Consider the following 23,999-nt stretch of genomic DNA (forward strand, 5'->3'; position numbering starts at 1 on the left):
AAGATGGCCTCAAAGGAGTGGAGGCTACAAGGAATAGTAATAAACTTCAAATTATTGGAAACAAAAAGATATGCCAATATTTGGGATACAAAGGCCTTCTACAGTGGACATTTTGATGGGGGAAATGAGGGCCGACCAGGCCCCCTCTAGACATTTAGAGTTAAATCTGACTCCATTGTAGTCAATGGCAAAACTCACACTGATTCAAAGGAAAGAGGAGTTTGCCCAGAGAGAAAAACAGAGGTATTGCCAGGTCCTCAGAGATGTTGAGATCTAATCTCATTATCCAGCAGTCATTTGGACTGCCTTTGGACTGTTTTCACCTCCCATATGTACCACTGTACAACTACAAAGACCAGAAGAGAAACCAGTGAGGATGTTAATTTGATTGAATCCTAAACCATCGTTAGGATGTTAGGCTGACAATAATCATTGCATACTTCTCTTTATCAGATTCTATTTTCTGTCTTTTTCCTTTCTGTCTAACTAGTCCCAAAGTTGACCAGTTTTGGAATTAACTTAATTTTATGATACTACTACCATAACCACCAGGATAAGTTAAAACATACAAAGGAGTCTTGTCCCAGCATGTAGGGGAACAGATGGTGGGCGGGGGTAGAGGAGAAAAGAGCATGCCAGCTAGGTGTTATCCCAGATGGGGAAGAAGGCTGAGGTCCAGCAGCTAACATACACCTATACCTGAATGACCTGTCTATGTATTTATCGAGTCTACAGCACATGCCAAAGCAAGCACCAGCAAGACAGAATTTTCCAATGCCAATGGGAGCTGCGGAGCCAGCACTCGGGCCGGGGGGCAGCGCGCAGAGCCCCCATGGCTGTCCCTCCACCTAAGAGCCGGACATGCCGACCACTTCCGGGAGCTGCACAGAGCCAGGTAGGGAGCCTACCAGCCCTGCTGTGCCGGCACTGCCACCAACCGGACTTTTAACAGCCCGGTCAGCAGTGCTGACCAGAGCCACCAGGTTCCATTTTCAACCGAGTGTTCTGGTCGAAAACTGGACACTTGGCAACCCTAGTACTAGTCAACAACTGAACTATCTGAGAAAAAAATGAAGCAAAGTGACATGAACTGAGAATAAAACAAATGACTGATTATATAGTGATTCATATAAAAATGACTGGTTTATATACTGATAGGTTCTTTACTACTGCTTATAAAAATTACACACACATAAACTATGTTAAAAAAACATTAAGAAGATTGATAACTCAAGCAATGAAAAGTTGGGAAATGCCAGAATTCAGGTTCCTTGTGCAACCTAAACTCAGCTCTCTGGTGCATGTGCATTATGATAGTCTTTAATTACATGATTACATAGTATTTTTTCCTTGGGATCTCGGCCTCATTCAGTGCACAGGATGGAGAGTGCTTTATTAATTAGAAGCTAATCAATATTTTGTTTTCTCCTTATTTATCAATGTATGGCCCTAGGCTTTATATACTGCACACTATTCAAAACCTGCTACAAAGAAAGAATTATTAATTTTTTTCATAGCTTTTTCTATGGCGCTCTTCACAAACATTAGTTAATTTATTTTCACAACACCCAGTGATATGAGGGCACGATAGTACCCCTACTTAACAGATGGAAAACTGAGGCACAAGAAGTATCCACTAACTTTTGGTGGGTTCCCAATTTGAAATACCTATGACCTAATCTTTCAAAGTACTTAGCATTATATAGCACTTTAAATATTCAATCAGAGCTACCACAGACTTCCGTTCCAGCTGTGAATGCTCAGCACTTCTGCAAACCAGAACCCAGGGTCTGACATTGGACACCCAGAAAATGAGGAACACACAATTAATGACCACCTGTGAAAAGTTTGGTTTGAATGACTTACTTAGCATCACACAGGAATTCTGTGGCAGAGGCAGAGATAAAATCCAATTCTCCAGGACATCAGTCAATTGTCTTTGTCATGAGACCCTCCTTTCTCTTTCTGAAATCCCCTGCCTCATTCAGTACACTCCTTCTCACTTCTGTAATAAATGAGGCCTGGTCCTACAGACAATAGCGTCCTTCACTACACAGCCCTGATTCATCCCCAGAGTATTTCCATACAGTGCACTGAATGAAGCAGGGGTCCTGTGGGAAAAAAAATTATGTGATCATGTAATTAAAAACTAAATCATAATTCATACACACGAGGGCACTGATTTAAGGATGCACAGGCTACCTTAATTCTGGCATTTCCCTATTTTTACATACTTGACTTTGCAACCTTAATACCATTCTTTTAACAAAACAAAAATCTGGTGTGTAATTTCTTATATTTTTTAAAAAGCAGACAAACAAGAGATATTCCATCATGGGCATCATACTGATACCTACATGGCTCAAGCAGCAGAGGTGGAACATTTAGGTCCACCACACAGACCTCTTCCACTTGAACTAAAGCACTAAGTAATAGTAGTATTATGTTGTCATCCTCTATGTGGACAAACAGGAGAGGAGGAGAAGACACACACTTTGCCAGTGGATTTCACAGATATTTGCTAACAGCAGAGGAATGGTGAGACATCAGAATCTTGGGTTCCACTCCATGCTCTGAAGGGGACTGTGCTCTAGCGGGCACAGACTCTTTTTTCCATTTCCCCCAAGCTTGACCGTTCTGTTCTGTCCCAGTCCTGACTCTTCCCAACCCCTGGTTTCTTGTCCCAATCCCAGTTTCCACTCCTCAGACTTCTTATCCCAGTCCCCATCTCATTCCTCAGTCTCCCCATCAGGGCTTGCTGTCCAAATCCCAGTTGAACCCTCTCCAAACCCAGTTCCTGATCTCCTTGCCCAGCCAATCTCAGTTCCCCTCCTCCTACCTGCTCATCCTCTCTCTCTCTCTCCTCCTTGCCTCCACTGGCTCCCAGTCACCCTCTCCAGGCTCTTCATCCAACTTCAGTCTCCCCCAGTCCCATCTCTGGCTCCTCATCTCAGTCTGTTTGCTCAGCCACTCCCAGTTTCCTATTTTCCCTCCAGCTCCTTGACAGATCTGTCTACCCTCCACCCTCATCCCCATCCCCCCTTCCCTCCACTTGTTCCTTTTCCCAACCTCCCTGTCCAGCCAGTCCAATCTCCTCTTCTCATTTCAGTGTTCTATCCAGTCAACCAGTTCCCAGTCCTCCCATTTCCCTCACCTGCTCCCATTCCCAGTCTCCTCCCAAAGCTTCCCAGACCCAGTCTCTCCTTTCCCCCATTTCCCAGTCCCTCTCACCCACTCAACCAGGTCCAGCCTCCCTGCCCAATCAGTCCTAGCCACTTTGCCACAGCTCTGAGTCCCAGTCTCCTTGTCCAGCCAGTCCCAGCTTCCCTATCTTCATCTCCCAGTTCCAGTTTCTCTCTCCCACTCTCCAGTCCCCATCTCACCACACTCATTGTCTCCATCTACTCCTTTTCCTCCCCTGGTCTGGCTTTTGTCCCCTCTGCATTCAAATCAGAGGGCTTACTCTTCTATGGTGCCAGGGTGCCAGCAGGGATATCACAGGCTATGTTTACACTTATGGAGGCCTGTAGAGTACAGACACTGCATACCCGTAGCATGGGTAAACAAAGTGTAGATGGTGAGGCACTGCCTAGGTGTGTAAAGACACACCAGATCCATAGGGTATATACTCCACAAGGCTCTCTACACCCCCAAGCAGTGCCTCCTATACTGCTATTTTTAGAAGTGTAGTGTCCCACTGCCCCCTTACTGCAGGAGTCATTCTCCACCACAAAGGGCTGCCAGTAACTGCCTTCCTCCTGCCAGAGCCTTTCCCCACTGCTGGAGCCTTTCCCTGTGATTGGGAAAGGCTCCAACAGCAGTGAGGCAGTGGGACAATACAGTGATATCCATCACTGTGCATGTAGCTACACACTGCAATGCTGGCAGAAGCCTGCTTTTCACTGTGGTTTGCAGCTAGATACACCCTACGTGCCACTGCAAGTGTAGAGAAGGCTGTAGAGAGCACAAGACAGATAGGCTCCCTGATCTCAGTTTCAGTGCTCAGATCTATACTGGCTCAGAGAAGCTGGGAGCATCAGTTACAAGAAAGTCCCTGGGAGCCCCTGTAGCATTGTGCTAGAGCATGCTCAGTTGCTCTGTGGTGATGTCACACGTGCAGTGCAGTCGCACATCAGAGCTATCAGAGGCTGGAGAATGATCAGTGAGGATGCAATCTTCAGAGATTTTAGCTGCTAAAATTGAAGAAGTCTCTAAAATGGAAGAAAGTTTATAATTTGGCCAAATTTGGATGGATTTTCACCAGGAAAGAAAAATGCACATACCTGACCCAAAGGCCACCCCCTTCCAAATTTCAAGTCCCTGCTCCAAAGCATGAGGATGCTACAGCATTTCAAAGAAACGATCCCAACAATTTCTTAACATGAGCAAAAAAATACTGTTCACAATTGCGTTTACCTATAAGTAGTAACTAACATATTATTTTAAAGTACTTTTATTTTTATAACTGTGAATAAACAGAAACAAATCAGGCTTGATTCACCACAGCCATGCAGCTAATTCAGTGATTTATACCTGTGCAAAGTTAATGTAAAACACTACCATATCAGGCCGGTGGCATTTCACACTCACATTGCACAAGTGTAAAGGACTATGCAGAGGGCAAGAGAATGGAGAATTGGGTCTACAGTTTGCTTCTACACTGTAAAGTTTGCTTTAACTTCTTCAAGATATTTGAACAAAAATGAAACTGTTGGCTAAGCACCATCATTAAATTTAATTAGAATTTGAAACTTCTGCACTTGTGAAAAATCAGGCCTATATTCGCCATTGTCTTGTACCATGTGCACCCATTTACACCCTGTTAAGTGAATACAAAATAGATGTAAAATGTTACCAAATCAGAATGGTAGTGTTGTATATCCACTTTGTAATCACGTTGCACACATGAACAGGTTGTATGGTAATACAGAATCAGGCTTGAGCAGTTTTTGATTGGAACAAATATATGGTCACTTTGTATTTCAAATATCAGGTAAACAACATATTCTAACCTTAGCAATTCTCAGAATAATAATCTAATTTGAATTTCATCTTGAATATACACAGAGTGTATCACCTTTAATATGAATATCCAATGACTGGGCTTCCATGAGCCATTTATCCAGAGTGGACCACCCCTAACATTTATATCCAATAAATTAGGAAAGAAGTATTCTGTAAAAGCAATTATATTAGAAGATTATTTCCTGGTAGTTTCATTTTAGTAGCAGACCTAGTTCTCAAGGAACACCGGATATCACTCCACAGTCATACAGTTCTTAACAAAAATTTTGTTTTGTGAGAGTTACCAAGGTTAGGAGTGAAAAAAATCCTCAGAATTAGTTTGCTTCACTCCATGCCAACTAGTTTGCTTTATTAATTCTATAGCCAGTGCTTCCAATTTCACCACCAGAGAGGTTACTGAAAGTTGCAGTTTATCCTAATGTGTTCAGATTTGCTCAAATACACAGTTTATGGAAGGCTCATCATTCTCCTTATGCCATGGGCCAAAACATGCTTCTTTGTTATTTATTTTCATTTTACGAAAATGTTGTTTCAGAGTGGCAATAATCTTCCACACATCCTCTCCGAGACATGTGGCTCCACTGTCTTTGTAAATTTATATTTTTGCCTATACCGCCCAGTAGTGCTTGTAAGTGGTACTATAACACCAGCAGACACTGGTTGTTGGCGGGCGGGCTTGAACCTGGGACCTCTGGAGCTAAATGCATAAGCCTCTACTACATCAGCTAAAAGCCATATATAGCTTTTAGCTAATGCTGTAGAGCAGACTCATTAATCTCTCTCTAAGTGGTCTCAGTGCCACTCTATGGGACAGAGCACCACACCCAGGAGGTGTGTGGGCTACATTAACATTATCTACTAGTTCGCACAGAGAACTCTGAATAGATCCTGATGGGTTCTGTTATTTGCTCTGCCTCCTCTGGCAAGTCACTTAAAAAGGACACCATCAAATTGACATCTAGTCAGTTAAAAAAAAAAAAGTTAAAAAGCAGTTTCAGGCACTCCACCTGGCTTGATTTTCCCTGACAATTTTGGTGGATTTACAAGCAAAATTCCTGTTTATAAAATGTGTTTCACTCCTCTGTTAAAGACCCACACAAATAACAGGAAACAAACCTGGCTAATCATAAAGGGGAAAGGAAACTGACTATATATAAAGTGCACAAAGTAAACAAATGGAAAAACAGAGAAAAATCTAATTTTTCTCTAATCTCTTTTAGCTATAGTAATCTTAGATTATTCTTGCAACAACAAGTTGTAAAATATTTTCAGACAGAAGTTTTATTTTTATGCTGATGGTCTCCCTTTAGCTTCTCTGTGTCTCAGTCTGCTCCTCTGTAAAACTGATAACATTTACCCACATCACAAAAAGTTTTAACCAAGTCAGTAAAATGCAATGTAGCCCTTAAGGAAAGGTAGCAGAAATTAGAAAGGAGGATTATTGTATCTGCTGCAGTAGCAAAAGAGAAGCCTCCACAGAAGATCTGTTCTATTCAGCCTTAATTATAGTGGATACATTTGAGAGGATCTTTATTATTGACCAACCTTGGGTCTATGTAAATGGGCATAGTATTTGATCTGAAGCAACTGATTAGATAATTATCCAAAAATAAGCACTTTTCAGAATCACAAAATATGCTTTCCATGCTGTAAGGAGTGCGGTTTTGTATCCTATTAATATAGATTTAGTTAATCAGTCTTAAATTTAGTTATATATCTTTAGTCATAAACATCCAAGAAACAAATTTCAACTCTCACAATTCAGCAATATATTTGTTTGAAAAATTAAATTATACATCCTGCTGTAGTTTGCTTTTTTCAAGTATGTCAGATTTGCAGGGTAAAGCCTCGAGGTCCATATTTTCAAAAGTGTTTGGCATTCAACATGTTGAGAACATTTGAAAATTTTCCCCTAAATGTACTGAAATGCTAAAAACCCAAATAATTCTAGAACTCCTGGAATCTGTAGCATGAAAGCATTTCTGTTATTGGTAGTGTATCATCTATCATCTGGTCAGCACACATAGATGGCCCAATGTCACACAATTCTTTTAAGAGAGTTGGATGTAGAGGGGCCTTTCTTGTTGTTATAGAAATACACTGATGTATATAAATATGGTCAAGGAACATGCAGTAGAAAATAGTCATGGAGCATTGTGATGAAAACTGCAGTTTGACTTTAATTCATATTATATAACTGATGTCCACATATTCTCGTTTCCAAGTAAACAGATTATATAACTAAAGCCCTCAAAGAGAATCATAATCTAAATGTTCATTACAGCATCCAATGTGTCAGTGGAACTATTTTTAATGAAATTTTTCTGAAGAATATTATTGAACTATAAATGTTCATTAAGAATTACTATGTGACTCCAGTCTGGACAAAGTTTCAATGTGGAACTCAAGTTATTTTCATATCCACTAATTTAATTTATCTTTATAAATCTACAACAGTCAGTCACTACATCTTCACACACAGAACACTGAATTAATACAGGTTGTTTGATGAAATTTTCCATTGACACCAGATTAAAAAAGTAATCCAGGAACTGCGCCACAATGTGCTCTAGAATAACCTGTAAATCTCTGTGCTGGCAAGTGGTGCTCACTATGTACTTGGCAATGAACTATTAAATACAAAATGTGAAGCGGTGGAGTCAAATACATTTGATAGAGTAACTGATTACCAATATAACAGCAGATTCCAGCACACATGGCAATTCACCAGGTTAATCTGAAGTGTGTAAAGTATTTTCTTAATAATCTCTTAAAATGTGGAATCTTGAAGTTGCACCAGTCACATTATTGCCTAAACTAAATGTCTTTATAATGGGACTATGAAGGAGAGCAACAAGAGAGAGAGCAAACACAAATTCTGTAGAGGAAAAAGAAATATTGAACAGTGCCAAGATCTGAATAAGTAATACTAAGTGGAAGCACACTGCTATGCAAGTAATGCAAATCTCTCTTTAAGGACCTCAAACAATTTTTTTATCCTCTCTCTTTAATCTTGTGACAGCTTCAAATACAATGCCCAAACATAATCACCTAGTGTTTATGACAGACACAGCACCTGTACTTTATACTCCATACCTCTGGATTTACTGTAATATGACTATTTTACATCAGAAGCTGATAAATTTTATCACAAACACTTCCAGAAATAAAACAAATTATAGCTGTCAAGTGCATTCACCTTTTCAATTTCAAATCGATTTGAAGAACAGTGCTACAACTGAGATGAGGACTGGATTTATATCTTATTCCACCATAAAATCTCATCTGAAGACACCATTTAAGCAAACAAAAACACAAAAGCAGAAGTTTAACAAAAAGAGAATATAATACCAAAGACATTCCTCTCATTCTTGAAGGTGTCTTTATTTGCTCTCTGCTACAGTACACTACCCTGTCCTTAACCTTTCTGTGACAAACAGGATTAGTTCAGAAGCATATCAGGAAAATGTTAGCATATCACATTTAAAATTTCACACTCAGGGGAAACGTCTGTTCTGATGTAGTTGGTGTATAATACATGTCAAAATATATTTCTCCACAACATAACTGCTAACTACCAATTTGACAAACTGCAACATCTCAATTTTATCCACACAGATTTGGTAATTACTTTATGTAATATTTTTTTTCCTTTTATTGAAAAAAACATTGCAATTACTGCAAGACTTGTACTTTACCCCCCAAAACTGGAGTTTTTCTATCAAATGAAAATACTGAACCAGAGTGGAGAAAAAAGTGTACTGATCATATGAAATATATTACCCTCCCACAAAAAAACCACCTCCTCCCCCCAAAAAAATAAAACTGAAATCAAGAAGCACAAGAAATCACTACAAATATTTCTCTCAGTTGAAAACACAAATTTGTAAAAGAAAAACAAAACTTCAAAACATGTGTGTTTTGTTTTCTGCTGAAGAAAATACTACTGCTGATTACAATATAGGACAAGATTTTCATAAATAGGTGCCATATTAACACACCTAAAATGCATGGCCTGACTTTCAAAATTACTGAACATCCTGCAGCTCCCATTGACTGCTGGATACTCAGCACTTTGGAAACATGTTATTTTATTACTTTACAGTAGTTGAAACTGAGGCATGGTTAAGAGATTTCCCCAAGGTCATACAAAGAATCTGTGGCAAAGACAGAAATAGAATCCCGATCTCCACACTTCCAGTCCTAGATTTTAACCACTACACCATATTTTCATGTAGTGCAGAGTCAGGGTACTCAGCATGCAAAGGAGCATCCCTTCGCCGATGCAAAGCACTCTGCATTTTGGATCATTGCAAGATTAAGCAAAAATTGAAATTAATTGTTAGTCAGCCTCTTTTAAATTAGTTAATTAAAATGAAAATATACCTGCAAGATTTCTGAGGGCTTTGGTTGGGTAAAACAATTATACTGCCTCACATTCCTTCATAATTTAATATCTTTACCACTTAAATGTCCTACCGAGGCACTTGAGACGCTACACAATTTTCAAAACCACAGGTGCTCAAGACACTCTCTTGCAATTTTCCCTGTTGCAATTCATAGCTGTTGCATGGATGTTAGCCTTGTTGCAAAGAACTGAAACAATAGGCCTGATTCTGAATCTAATTTAAATCAGTGTAAATAAAGAATAACTCCTTTGAAGCTGGTGCTACACAGATGTAAAACTGGTATAAGTGCTATCAAAATCAGGCCCATTGTCACTTAAAATTTTGAAGTGAGATCATTGGCAAGAACATTGCCACAGAGAATAATATTCCATTTTTGCTTCCCACCTTTCAAACAAGGAAAACATTCACTGCTCTTGTAGTAGCACTCAGCAATATAAAGTAAGCTTTTTTCTCCTCAAGCAATGAGCAAAACTATCAGTTTTAAAATGACAAAAATAAATTGTTTCCAAGTGGATATTAGTCTACTGAAAATTAAAGATTGCCTGCACTTCACAAGCTGTTTTGTTTTAATTTTGCAAATGTAGAGAATTGCAGTAGAAAATTAGGCCCTAATTCTGCAGTCAGTTCTGCACATTTGTGCACCTTTGCATATCCACAGAACCCCACTGACACCAATGTAATGCAATTCACCTCACAACTTTTAGTGAGGCAAGCATTGTTAGTTAAATTTTGGAAATAGGCACAGTGAGGCAATAGTAGGTTAAGTGACTTGTCCAAGGTCACAGTGCAAATCACTGGCAAAGCTAGGAAAAGAACTGAGTCCTGGGTTTTTCCCCATATGCGTGTGTGCACATGCACACACACACACACAACCACCTGTGTTCTGTAGCCTTCACCCAATTTTCTTTTAATAATTAAAATGTTATTAAAATATTATGATGTAACAATATAAAGAGTTCATAGCAAGAAGTATATTTGTCTTCTTTTTTTTTTTTTTTTTTGGATTTCTACAATAATAAAAAGGGCACTTATCCAGAGCTCTATGAGATCCTCATACAGTTTAAAAATAATTAAATTAAACAGCAGTCAACAGAACTCAACCCCCTACAAAATATAAAACACAAACCTCACCTCTGTGACACCTCCACAGCAACCTATGCAAATAGATGCAGCCTCCATCATGCTCTGAGAGCTAACAATTTCAAACAAAAAAAAAAGACATGGACCATTGCAACAGGTGCCTCAGCCCAACCTAAAGATGCAAAAGATAATTGTCAGTCCATGTCAAAGGCCTCGTTTTTAATTGTCTCACTTCCAGTCCTATCATATCCCAAACACTAGATCCAAAGCATGGCCAGCTACGTGAGTTGAGCCAGTACCCAAGTAGGATAGCTCATGGTCATCATGATGGTGACCATGAGATCCTTAGCCAGTTCTAAGGATTCCTCATCCACGTGGCTGTTGAAGTCATTAAGCACTATCAGCCTCAATCTAGGGTTGCCAGGCGTAGTTTTCGACCAGAATGCCTGGTCAAAATGGGACCCTGGCAGTACAGGTCAGCACAGCTGACCAGGGTGCTAAAAATCCGGTTCGCAGAAGTGGGGCAGGCAGGCTCCATGCCCAGCTCCACGTGCCTCCTGGGAAGTGGTGGCATGTCTCTCCAGCTCCTAGGCACAGGGGCAGCCATGGGGGGCTCTGCATGCTGCCCCCGCCTGCAGACACCATCCGTAGTGCTGGCTCCACAGCTCCCATTGGCCATGAACTGCACCCTGAACTTCCTCCAGCACACCTCACACCATCCCTGAGACCCCTCCCACACTCCAAACCCCTCGGCCCCAGACCGGAGCTCCCTCCTGCACCTAAACCCCACATCCCTGGCCCCACCCAGAGCCAGAGCCCCCTCCCACAGACCAACCCCTGCCCCAGCCCTGAGCCCCCTCCAACACCCTGAACCCATCATTTCTGGCCCCACCTCAGAGCCTGCGCCCCCAGACCAGAGCCCACACCCCCTCTAACACTCCAACCTCCTGCCCCAGCCTGGAGAGCCCTCCCACACTCTGAACCCCTCGGCCCCACCACCCAGCCCAGAGCCTCCTCTTGCACTCCAAACCCCTCATCCCTGGCCCCACGCCAGAGCCCATAACCCCAGCCAGAGCCCTGCCACCCTCCCACATCCCAACCGCCTGCCCCAGCCCAGTGAAGATGAGCAAGTCAGTGAGGGTGGGGAAGAGTGAGCGACAGAGGGAAAGGGACAGAGTGAGTGGGGGCAGGGCCTCGGAAAAGCGACGGGGTAGGGGCAAAAAGAAAAGGAGTACTTGTGGCACCTTAGAGACTAACCAATTTATTTGAGCATAAGCTTTCGTGAGCTACAGCTCACTTCGACTCAGGGAAGGGGCAGGGCAAGCTGTTTGGTTTTCTGCAATTAGAAAGTTGGCAACCCTACCTCTGTCCCTTCAATGACACCATGATAATGAACACAATCAGCTCACTTAGGATTTAGTGCAGCAGAGTGATTAGCATGCCAAAATTTCAATCCCATCCTGGAACACGCACACACACGACAAACACACTGTATCCCATCTAAAATTGGAGTGGGCAGCCTCCTGCATTTCAGGTTGGATGCAAACAGCAGAGTCAACAGATGCCCAACAATCAGACCAGCCTATGGAAGGTCTGGTCCCTTGTTCTGAATTATACTATGGATAGTGGATACTTTATTGGCCAACAATCTTACATTAAACAGCATGACCCTAAAACTGGGTTGTTGGTTAACCAATTCCCTGACTTTACAGGAGCTGACTGCTGGTGAAATGAGTGGTATTGAGATTAAAAATCTTGATTCTGGTTTCTGCCAATGGCACTCTTCCTTTCCACCTGTCTCCCCTCATCCACTACCACAGGGATAGAAGGACCCTTATTCCCACTGCCACCCCAACTCTCTATATCCCCATCATCTGGCAGCTGTAAAACACCTCGCACACTGAACACACTACCACACTGGAGTTTATATGCGAGGTTACTATAGCAATTAAACATTGGTTTGATTTCACTATCTGAATTTTTGTAATTAAATAGAATATTTGGAACTACAATACACCCTTTATTTGCTTTCATGCTGTGATGTTGCACCCCATAATGCTTTATGAAAATATGCTTATAAAAGTAAATAAGACATAACTGGAATATGTTTTAGGCTAGATATGCCATGTAACATATCTCTGCAAAGGTTATGATCTACTGGATATATTTATCCTATTTGTATGCATGTATCATTTATTTATTCAAAGTTATGAATATTGGCTATGTACTTGTTTAATTTTAAGTAGCCTTGGTGAAGCAGTTGGTCAGCTTCCTGAGAAAAGACTGTTCTCAGTAAGTGCCCAATCAAGAAACACTTGAGCTAACAATGAACTTGGAGATGCCAATCCACATCTGAGCTTTCCCAGGAATGTGGCCTGGCTGGTAAGGGACTCAGTCATGCATGTGCATGTGACTTGCCCATGTGACTCCAAAACTCCATCTTGGAGCTGAATTCTGGATAGGACAGAGGAGGGGGGTCTCCACCCACAAGAGAAAGTCTATTTAAGCCCCTGGGATACCCCTCCATTTTGTCTTCAGCTGGTTTAAGAGATAGCCTCTCCACCCCAAAAAAGGATACCTGAAAGAAACTGAAACAAACGACAGTAACCACAGGGGTGTGAGTGATCACTGGACCCAGACTAGAAGGAGATAAGTCTGTAAAAGAAGCTTACTGGAACATCTCTGAGGGTGAGATTTGGTCTGTAATCATTTCCTTACTGTATTAGGTTTAGACTTGGGTGTTTTATTTTATTTTGCCTGATAATTCACTTTATTCTGTCTGTTATTACTTGCAACCACTTAAATCCTACTTTTTGTATTTAATAAAATAACTTTTTACTTATGAATTAACCCAGAGTAAGCATTAATACCTGGGGGGGGGGGGCAGCTGTGCATAGCTCTCTATCAGTGTTATAGAGGGCAAACAATTTATGAGTAAAATGGATTTATTTGGGGTTTGGACCCCATTGCAAGCTGGGCATCTGAATGTTGGAGGCTGGAACATTTCTAAAGTTGTTTTCATTTAAGCCTGAAGCTTTTGGGGGATGTTGTTCAGACCTGATTCTGTGTTTGTAGCAGGCTAGCATGTCTAGCTCAAACAAGGCAAGGTTCTGAGGCACCAAGCCACCAGGAAAAACGGGCTCAGAGATAGTCTCGGCACATCAGTTGGCAGTCCCAAGGGGGTTTCTGTGATCCAGCCCGTCACACATACATCAAAACATAACAAACGATGTGTTTGTACATGCTTTGCTATTATGTGGCTGTGTTTGTGTGTTCTATTTAAATTTATTATGCACATCAAAACTGATGCAATGATTTTATTAAAATATTGTTTTATCTTGCTCATTTTAACAAGGTAACTATTCATATCACAGAGTGCTAGAAGCAGATGAATACTCACTTTCTTTAAGGGCCATCTTGCTCTTCTGTGGGATCACTATGTGTATGGGATAGGAAACTGAGTGAGTTCTCATATATGGAGTTCCCATTACATTATTTCACTAAAGAGGATTATGTAGTGATAAGGGATCCTGGCACCGCTGACTGGGCCGTTAAATGTCCAGTTGGCGGTCCTGTGGGTCTAAGGCTGGGTAGTCCCTATCTATCCTGGCACTGTGCTATGCCCTGGAAGCGGCCAGCAGGTCCAGCTCCTAAGCAGGGGGGAGCCACAGGGCTCAGTGCACTGCTCCCACCCCAAACACTGGCTCCGCACTCCCATTGGCCAGGAACTGTGGCCAAAAGGAGCTGGGGGGGGCAGTGCCTACAGACCTGCTGGCCACTTCCGAGGTGCAGCATGGGGGCCAGGACTGGCAGGGAAACTGCCTTACCTCTGCTGTGCTGCTGACCTGGTAAGCCCACCCCCAACCCCCTGACCTGAGCACCTCCCCCAAAACCCAGAGCCCCTTCCTGTACCCCAAACCCCTCATCCCCAACCTCACCCCAGAGCCTGCACCCCCAGCCCAGAGCCTGGACCTCCTCCCACACCCCAACCCCCTGCCTCAACCCACAGCCCCCTCCCACATTCCAAATCCATTGGCCTTCCCCCCCCCAGCCTGGAGCCCCCTCCTACACCCCAAACTCCTTATCCCCAACCCCACCCCAGAGCCCACACCTCCAACTGGAGCTCTCACCCCCGCCACACCCCAACTTCCTGTCCCAGCCCAGAGCCCCCTCCTGCACCCTGAAACCATTTCTGGCCCCACCCCGGAGCCCGCACCTCCAGTTACAGCCCTCACCCCCTCCCGCACCCCAATCCCCTGCCCCAGCCCAGTAAAAGTGAATGAGGGTGGGGGATAGTGAGCCACCAAGAGAGGAGGAATGTAGTGAGCGGCGGGCCTGGCCTCGGGGAAGGGGTGGGGCTAGGGTGTTCAGTTTTGTGCGATTAGAAAGATGGCAACCCTATGCCTCCTTGCAAAAATGGCAAAGTATTTAGCATATGGAACCCACAGATCTTTCTAGATCCCTGTGAATCTTGGGGGATCTAACTGGGGCTAGCACCAAACACACAGAAGCCCTGTACCACTGCACTGACTCCCAGCCCCTTCAGCCTCTTTAACAGCGTGGCCTAATTTCCAAGAGTGGTCATTGCCCTAAGAATTTGTCTCCCCACCCCCTGAGGGTTTTAACATTGCAAGATAGAAGCCACTTAAGTTAATGCTGACATAGACAGTCAACATAACTTAGCCTGGGAATCACTTTATGTGAGGTTGGAATGGATACTTCTGCAGAGACTGTCCATATCTTGGCCCAGCTCTAACTCCTTCCAGGCACAGATTTTGAGCTCCTCACTTTGGAGGATTATGGGAATCATATCTGCAGCAATAGTGGAAAATCCCATTCCACTGAATGCAAACGGAATGGTAAATTTGTCCCAAAAGCTACTATTAGGGCCTATATTATTTTTTACAAATGTTACAAATAAATAGTACTATGTTCGTTCTAGGACTGAACATTAGGGAAGTAGTGAGAGTCTCATTGTTCGCTTTGCCACAGTGACAACTTTTAATTTTATGAACATTGTCTCTCAGGGGCTTGTAACTAGGCTCTAAAAACTGGTGTAAACTTGAAAGCTTTCTTTGGGTTTCTGGCTTTTTAAAACCAATTTAAAGTACATCTAAAAGCACATCTAAACATTCAGCTTGTTAAAGAGACAAAGTGGGTGAGGTAATATCTTTCATTGGACCAACTTCTGTTGGTGACAGAGACAAGCTTTCTAGCCACACAGAGCTCTTCATTTCTTCATGTTGTGGAAAAAGGAAGCAAAACTTAAAAGCGACATCTACTTTCTGAACAAATTCAAGAAACAAAATAGCATCCCCTGAGGTCTTACTATCTATAACCCTCTGACATCCACCTTGTCTCTCTAATATCCTGGGACCAATATGGCTACAGCTACCCTCCATTCACCTTGTTGTAAAACCATACAATTAAAAAAAAATAGTTTAGTGGTTTAGGATCTTTTTTTTACAACTCACATATGATTTGATAAGAACACTGACATCCGAGGAACTGTTTTTATCTAACTAGCTAATAGCTTTTGCTCCTGTAATTTAGGGAAAATATAAATGTGTGTAAAATTTAGGTTCCAAATATTGTTACTGTACATATTCTAAATCTTTTCTATCTGAAATGGCACATGTATTTCCTATTTAAAGTTCCCATTTAGAACTGCACAGAAGGGAAGTCTGCCCTCCAGATATGGCCTTTTGACAGCAGACAGTCTGCTACATCATCCCCTCAGGACTGACAGCAGTGTTGAAAAGGGAGGCATGACCTAGCAATCTCACAGACCTGAGATGTGCAGAAAATGAAAGTGAAGGCTCCATGAATCTCAGACCCTGTCCTCAGTTGGATCCCACTGCTCCTGACCAGTCCTCCCAATTAATGGTAGCAGCTGACCAGCTCTTACCTTCACTCTACGATTTGTTAAAGCCGCAGAATGGAAGTTGCAGCTTCTTGTGCTGACAGTAACTTAAAAGGCAAATTGCACTGAAAGCTCTAATGCCCTGTCAGGGAAGTTACTGTATTCAGCAACTTTGTATTCCCCACAAATCTACCCTACTCTAGTTGAATTTGACATATCCCACCTGGCAGTAATGGAGTTGAACTTCTATATGGGAGCTGGATAAATAGGGGCTAGAAGCAGTGGTACACTGGTGGAGAACACTACCACCTATTCCCCGCACATATTCTCTAACTTCTCACCTTCCTCTATATAATTAGGTCACAATTATGATCCCCTGCCCCAGTTCGGAACTCCCTATCGCACCCTAACTCCCTCCCGGACCCCACACCCCCACCCCAACCCCAACCCCTTACCCCAGGATGGAACTCTCTCCTGCACCCAAATTCCCCCCCAAAGCCCGCACCTCCTCCCGCACTCCAACCCCCCACCCCAGCCCTGAGCCCCCTTCCACACTCTGAACCCCTCAGTACCAGCCCGGAGCCCCCTCCTGCACCCCAAACCCCTCAGCCCTGGTCCAGGATTGGTTTCAGCCTACCTGTTTAGCTCTGGACCAAACAGCTGATGCAGAAGCAGACTTAGAGAAACAGGCTGAGACCAGGGCATATGTGGTGCTGCTTCTTCTGGGAGAAGCAGGCCCAAAGACACCCCAGACCTGGGGCTGTGGACTGGTCTAGGGAGCAGACTGAGGCATGGCCACAGCCAGGTTGGGAGAGTGGTCCAGACCCAGCAGTGGAGCCTTGACCATCATAGTAACTATAGAGACAGATACCAGAGAATGTAGCAGAGACCTTGGTTCATGAAAGATTTTAAATTTTCTTATTTGACCATTTTTGTAATTACTTTTATGAAAAAGGAAAAATAATGCTAAGGCAATAATCAGTATAAGCCGTGGAATTCTAAAGGAAAGGCTGATGTCCTCACCTTAATTTATACCATGATACTCGATCAGCTTTAAGTTTAAAAGTGGGGTGGGGAAACAAATGCAATGCCTGATTTAAATCATACAATTTACCATTATTTATATAATTTGACATCTAGTTAGAAAGTGAAGCATATTGATAAATCTAACACATACTCTAGTAGTATACATAGACACTATACTTACTTCATTGCCAGAATATTAACATAGATTAAGTTCTATAAAATATGTTTTATATTTGTATATTCCCTTCCCCCCATTGACTGAGATTAAACCGAATACTGAAAACCAAAGACATTCAATACTCCTTTAAACACTCATCCTTCAGCTGTTACATGCACACAGAGCCAACCTTTCAGGCCTATGGCTGCAGGTCATAACTGCTTTTGGGCCTAAAATGGCAATGCTAATTTCAGGTTTTTCTCAAAAAAATAAAAAAGTCAGTTTCTAGCCCCTTCCCATAAAAGGACTGCTCTGAAAATGTAAAATGACTGAAAGAGTTGAATGTTTGTCAGTGCAACTTTTCCTAACGTTGCGGATTATTCACAGACTTCACTGGCAGATGTTTGGGGCCTGTAAAAACTCTCAGCCACAGATCACTCAATTCTGAGAGGACACTGGAACAATTCATAGATATAAGAGGCTGCTACAGCAAGCTCTGTCATAGCAAGATTCTGACCTCTGAGCAGGTTCTTCTGTTCAGTTTTCAATATTGCCTGTGGTGAAAAAACAGGGAAGCTCAGCAACGCAAGAGATGGCCTTATGCAATGCACCAAGCATACAACTCTGAGACCAAAGTACTACTGCGTTCTAATCCTAGTGCTGACACCACCTGCCTCTGTGGTCTCAATCAAGTCACTTAAATGTTCTGCCTTTTGGTTTGATGATCCTTGTACAAAAGGACATAAAATCCGTCCTAATGGAATGGTTGAGGATTTCCCTGGTGTGGGGGATCCTCAGAGAGCATATAGCGAGCATATTTTATTTGGGGCTCATTTTGTTGGAGCAGCCAAGACATCTGGAAAACTTGCAATAGAAGGGGTATGTACATATGAGCTTGGGTTTTAGCTAGGTTTTTATGGAGAATTCTCTGTGACAGATGCTTGCATAAGATTCGGAGTCAAGGCTTTAAGTCCAAAGAGAATGCTTGCTGTTCATGAAAATGAAAATAATTACTCAAGTAGTATGTGCTATACAGTATGTGAATTGTGTATATTAACTCACTCAAAGTCAACTCAGAAAACATTTTTTTTCTCATGGCATTTTTGTAGGAATTAGTGCACATATATATTAAATGGATGCATTATTTAGCTTCACTTATTACCTGAATGTCAGATTAAGTAGGCCATTTTTAATAATATAATTCAGTTTCTTTGATAGCTAAGACCTTTTGATTCCAGAGAATTCTAGTATTATTTTATATCATATTTCCCAAGATACACTAAGTGCACATGTCATTAATATTTTCATTCTAGACACTAGATTGGGTCATCTCCCTGTTAGGTTAAGTCATAAACATTAGGGGTGAAATCTTGACCCCACTGAAGTCAACAGGAGTGTTGCTATTGATTTAAAGGGGGCCAGGCTTTCACTCTAGGAATTTAAATGTAAACCCTACTGTACCTAACTGAGTCATTTGATTCTTGGAAACAGAATTTGTGTAAGCCCCAGAGCTAGACGTAGAGGGATGGAACTGTCTGTTTCCCCCTGTAACCTAGCCCTGGTTGCCACCATCAACACCTGTCGGAGGGGCTACATGTATAAATGTCATTGACTTCATTGGGTAAGTTCAGCTGAGTTATTCAGGTCCTTACTGTCATAACTGAGATAAGATTTAGAACCTCAATATCTGTAAAGCTATTTGTATCATAAGATTGTACGATTGTCACTCTGTGTGTCACTCTGAAGCCTAGAATGTCTATTGAGTCAGAGTGAAGCTGCAAGCATAGTTTAGAGATCTTTTTGTTCAAAATATCACCGAGTTCAGTCATCACTGGACTCTGCAGTCAGTTACTGTCCAGTTTTTAAGTTCTCAGCCATTTTGACTTCACAAATTACATCCCTGCAGTGTACAGCTTCAGTAAGCATGTATCTATGCATGCCAAGAGTTCTAGACTATTGTGACATCAAAGGTAACTCAACCAACCACCACCCTTACTCTACCACTAATTTGCAGGCAACAATTGCATTGGCTGTATGAAGGAGACTGCACAGATGGGGGATTACTTGGTCCAATTGCGACACCTGTGCGACAGCATGGGCTTTCAGCTTTCTGGATAATAATATTAGCAAAAAGTTTCCTGATCTCAACTCACAAAACTGGCTAGGTGTTGCCATTCTATAAAAGGCAAACTGAAATGAATGTTCTGGTTTCCTATTCCTAGCAGTTAATATATTGAACACTACTATTAAAGAACCCAAAATATTTATGAGCAGTTAGGTGAAGATAAAATTACAACTCATTGAAATAATATTAATAAAAAGTAAGTTACAAAGGTAATACAACCATTATATTTTATACCAATACAGAAAATGTATGAAGTTACGTAATATAAATATTAGCTTGACTCTTCTCTTACACTAGTTTTGTATTTGTGTATTATATTGGTTTCTGTGGAGTTCCTCCTGTTTACACCAAAGTAATGTCAGACCCTCTTTCTACCAAAGACAAAACATCTGTCAGTGTGGCAGGGATAGAAAAAACAATCTGTGGAAAGAAAAATGGTAATTTTTTATGCTGGACAATATTTAGCACTATGATCCAACTTAACAACAGGAATTCTGGCCTAAGTATTCAAAAGTGCCTATGTGATTTGTGTGTGTGGAATATCTGATGTTCATGTGTAAATCTTGTGAAATGTACCTAACTGTCTCTCTAGAGACTTGTGCAACCATTAGAATCCTAACAACTTTTGCACATGCATCCAGTATGGATGAAGTGTCTGTTGGGTGCGTCAAAAAATATTCACACAATTTTGAAAATCTAGATCTGTATATATAATTCTTCATACAGCCAGCTAAATATTTAATTAAAAATACTTGTCTGTTTTAAGGTCTTTCCTCTCAGAGCCCTGGAGGTTCCCTTTTTCTTCCCCTCCTTCATAAACTCTATTCTCAAGACTCCACATTATGGTCATCATTCTTCTGACTGAGAGCTGGATACTTTTATTTAGAAACTGCTCCTTAATTTTCCATAAATGTTGCTCCTGAACAACACAAAGCACTTCTCTTCCTGAAATAAGCGCCACCCAGGGCCCGCACCCGCTCACATACCCCAACCCCCTGTCCCAGACTGAGTCCCCTCCCACGGTCCAAACCTCTCGGCCCCAGCCCAGAGCCCCCTTGTGCACCCCAAACCCTTCAGCCCCAGCCCCACCCCCAGCTGGAGCCCTCACCCCTCAACACCTCAACCTCCTGCCCCAGCCCAGAGCCCCCTCCTGCACCCTGGACCTCTCATTTCTGGCCCAAGCCCAGAGCCTGCACCCCATCCCACACTCCAAAACCATTGGCCACACCCCGCAGCATGGAGCCCCCTCCTGAACCCCAAACCCTTCATCCCTGGCCCCATTCCGGAGCCTGCACCCCCATCCGGAGCCCTCACCTTCTCCTGCCTCACCCAGCCCCCTACCCCATCCCAGTGAAAATGAGCAAGTGAGCAAGGGTGGTAGAGAGCAAGTGACAGAGGTATGGGGGATGGAATGAGTGGAGGCAGGGCCTTTGAGAAGGGGCGGGGCAGGGATGGAGCCTTGGGAAAGGGGTATGGCAGCGGTGTTCAGTTTTCTGCAATCAGAAAGTTGGCAACTGTAAGCACTACTGAGACTCCCCGACCAGTTGTGCTGTTCTGACTTTTCATCTGCTTTTTACCTCAGCATATTCAAACCATTCTAGTCTGTAATGGGGAAGAAATGTTATTTTTGTAACATTAGATAAGTAGAGTCATTTTTGCATTTGCCTAACAGACAAATTTACTTCCTGACACACAGAGTGGTCAGATAAGCATTTCTGCTACAGAAACATAAAATTTGTGTGTATGTCTTCTCTGAAACACAGTCCATACCAACCACTAATCTTCACCTCCTCGCCTCTCAGCTAAATAGATTCACATATTTAACAAACAGAGGTCATATTCTTCCCTCTCTTTCCTCTATGCAACCACACTGATATCACTCAGCTTTCACAAGCATAACTGAAGGAAGAATTTGGTCCTAAATATTTTACTGTTTCAGCCAACATCATTAAAAATGTAGCCTTTTGACAGGTTTGTGATTTCATTCAATCATTTGACCAAGAAAATCTTATGTGACAACACTACCCAGATACTTGAAAGAGTTAATCAAGTTTTCAACAGGCACAGTTGTCCCTGTCAAAAATGAGTAGCATATCCAAATTAATTTATAAACTGTAATGTTCTTCTCCATGTTACCCTTACTGCAATTTGTCATTAAACATATTTCAAAATAAAAAACAAAGCAAAAAAAAACCCCACCATGTGAAACTGAAAACCACATGGGAACAGCTATAGATCACATGATTCAATCAAGTATATTAAATAAGATAAAATACAATGGAATAAACAATGACCCATATTAAATACTGAAATGGTAAAAAAAAATGGTCTTACCTTTTTCACTAACACTTTCACTTTCAATCTCTACATCGTCACAGCTCGTATAGTCTGGAGTAGAAGCCAATTCTTCTTCTGAGCTGCTCAGTGAAACCTGACGCATTTTACCTCCCTTTTTTGTTTTATGTGGCTTTGGTGGTGGAGGCCTGACTGACTCAGATTGATCTGAGCTGAGTGAGTCATTCCTTAACATTGTTTCCATTTTTTCACGTTTTGTTTTTCGTACAGCAGAACTGGGATCCAAATGGTGCTGTTTCCTTAATGAATCAGTGCGCCTCATTTCTGGCCTATCCAGAGGAACTGGACTCCTCCTAGGTGTTGGAGGGCTATGATTTGTTGTCCTCTGACGATTGGGACTTGGTCCCTGAGCCTCTCGAGTTCTTTCCACAGAATATGAACGTTGGTTTTCCATGGCAGCTCTGCGCTCAGATATAGATCTTTGCCTTGATGGTCGTTCCATCCTCAGCATAGATATCCGGGACTCCTCCAGTTCAGTGTTTGCCAACGAGGCATCACTGTGTCTTCGTTCATGGCGTGCTCGGGATACTTCAGCATGGATACGCATTTGTTCCTCATATGGTTGTGGTTTGACAGGATAACGAGCCAAATTAGGATCACTTCGGTATCGTGCCTGGTACTCCTCTTCTCGCCTCTGCCTCTCATATTCCTCTCTGTTCTGCACATCATCTTCCTCTACAGAATACTCTTTGGAACGTCTGCGACTTCTTCTGTTAGAATCTCTGTAGTCACCATGTTCAGGTTCTTCGTACAGCTGAGACCCACGTTGTGATCGCCTATCTGTATAATCTGATGGTGACCTTGGCATTGCACTGTCTGATGTAGCATACTGTGAATATTCGTCTCTCTCGTCCCTTTGGTCGTATCTTCTGTTCTGATCTCTCGATACTGATGGGCTTCTTTTCCTAAGTAAACAAAGACAAACAACAAGTAAGAAAATTCTGTCGATACTTCCAATAGCATAAATATATCTGTTACTTTAAATGGATTAAGAAGGTACTGTGGTCAACAGATTCAAACACAATCATTCCACTGACTTCTTTTCTGATTGCAAGTGTGCTCGCACCTTTTATTTATTTTTATTTTTTTGCAGAAACTTAACAAAAGTATGTCACGTTGTATATTTATTGAAGGTTCATAATTCACTGAAGCCAAAAACATTACAAAGAAAAATGTTAATGTCATAATAATTAAACATTTAAAAAATAGAATGTAAGTACTTACACTACTTGTACAGCATGGCAACCATCTTACGAACGTCTATATTTCCTGATGTAAATTACAAGTCAACAAGATTTCACACCTACCTCAGTAATTTGTTCTAGTGTTCAACTACTCTTACAGTTAAGAAGTTTCTTCTAACAGTTAACCTGAATCTCCCTTTCTGAAATTTAAGCCCATTACTTCTTGTTCTGTCCTCAGGGGTAAAGAAGAACAATTTATCACCCTCCTCTGTATAACAACCTTTTACGTACCTGAAGACTGTTATGTCCCCCCTCAGTCTTCTCTTCTCCAGTCTAAAGAAACATATTTTTTTCCAATCTTTCCTTGAAGGTCATGTTTTCTAGATCTTTAATCATTTTTGTTGCTCTATTCTGGAGTTTCTCCAATTTATCCACAACTTTACTGAAGAGTGGTGCTCATAACTGGACACAATACTCCAGCTGAGGCCTTATCAGTGCTGAGTAGCACAGAAGAATTACTTCTTGTGTCTTACTTATGCCACTCCTGCTAATACATCCCAGAATTATATTTGATTTTTTTGCAACAGTATTATGTTGTTGACCCATACTTAGTTTGTGATCCACTGTAATCCCCACATCCTTTTCTGCAATACTCCTTTCTACGCAGTTATTTCCTGTTTCATATTTGTACAATTGATTATTCCTTCCCTACTACAGTATATTTTATTTTTCCTTATTGAACTTCATCCTGTTTATTTCTCCATTTTGTACAGTT

General features: G+C 41.9%; 1 protein-coding gene across 26 annotated transcripts in view; it reads right to left on the reverse strand.

The window, feature by feature from the left end:
* Positions 1–23,999, reverse strand: part of RIMS2 (regulating synaptic membrane exocytosis 2) — a 737,938-nt gene that overhangs the window by 385,316 nt on the left and 328,623 nt on the right. For all 26 annotated transcript variants that reach the window (XM_074943965.1, XM_074943967.1, XM_074943973.1 and 23 more), the window contains one exon: positions 22,020–22,945. In XM_074943965.1, the coding sequence (XP_074800066.1) occupies positions 22,020–22,945 (926 nt within the window). The remainder of the gene's footprint in view (positions 1–22,019; positions 22,946–23,999) is intronic.

Source organism: Natator depressus, chromosome 2 (assembly GCF_965152275.1).
Source record: "Natator depressus isolate rNatDep1 chromosome 2, rNatDep2.hap1, whole genome shotgun sequence".
In the NCBI taxonomy this organism is placed as follows: Eukaryota; Metazoa; Chordata; order Testudines; family Cheloniidae; genus Natator; species Natator depressus.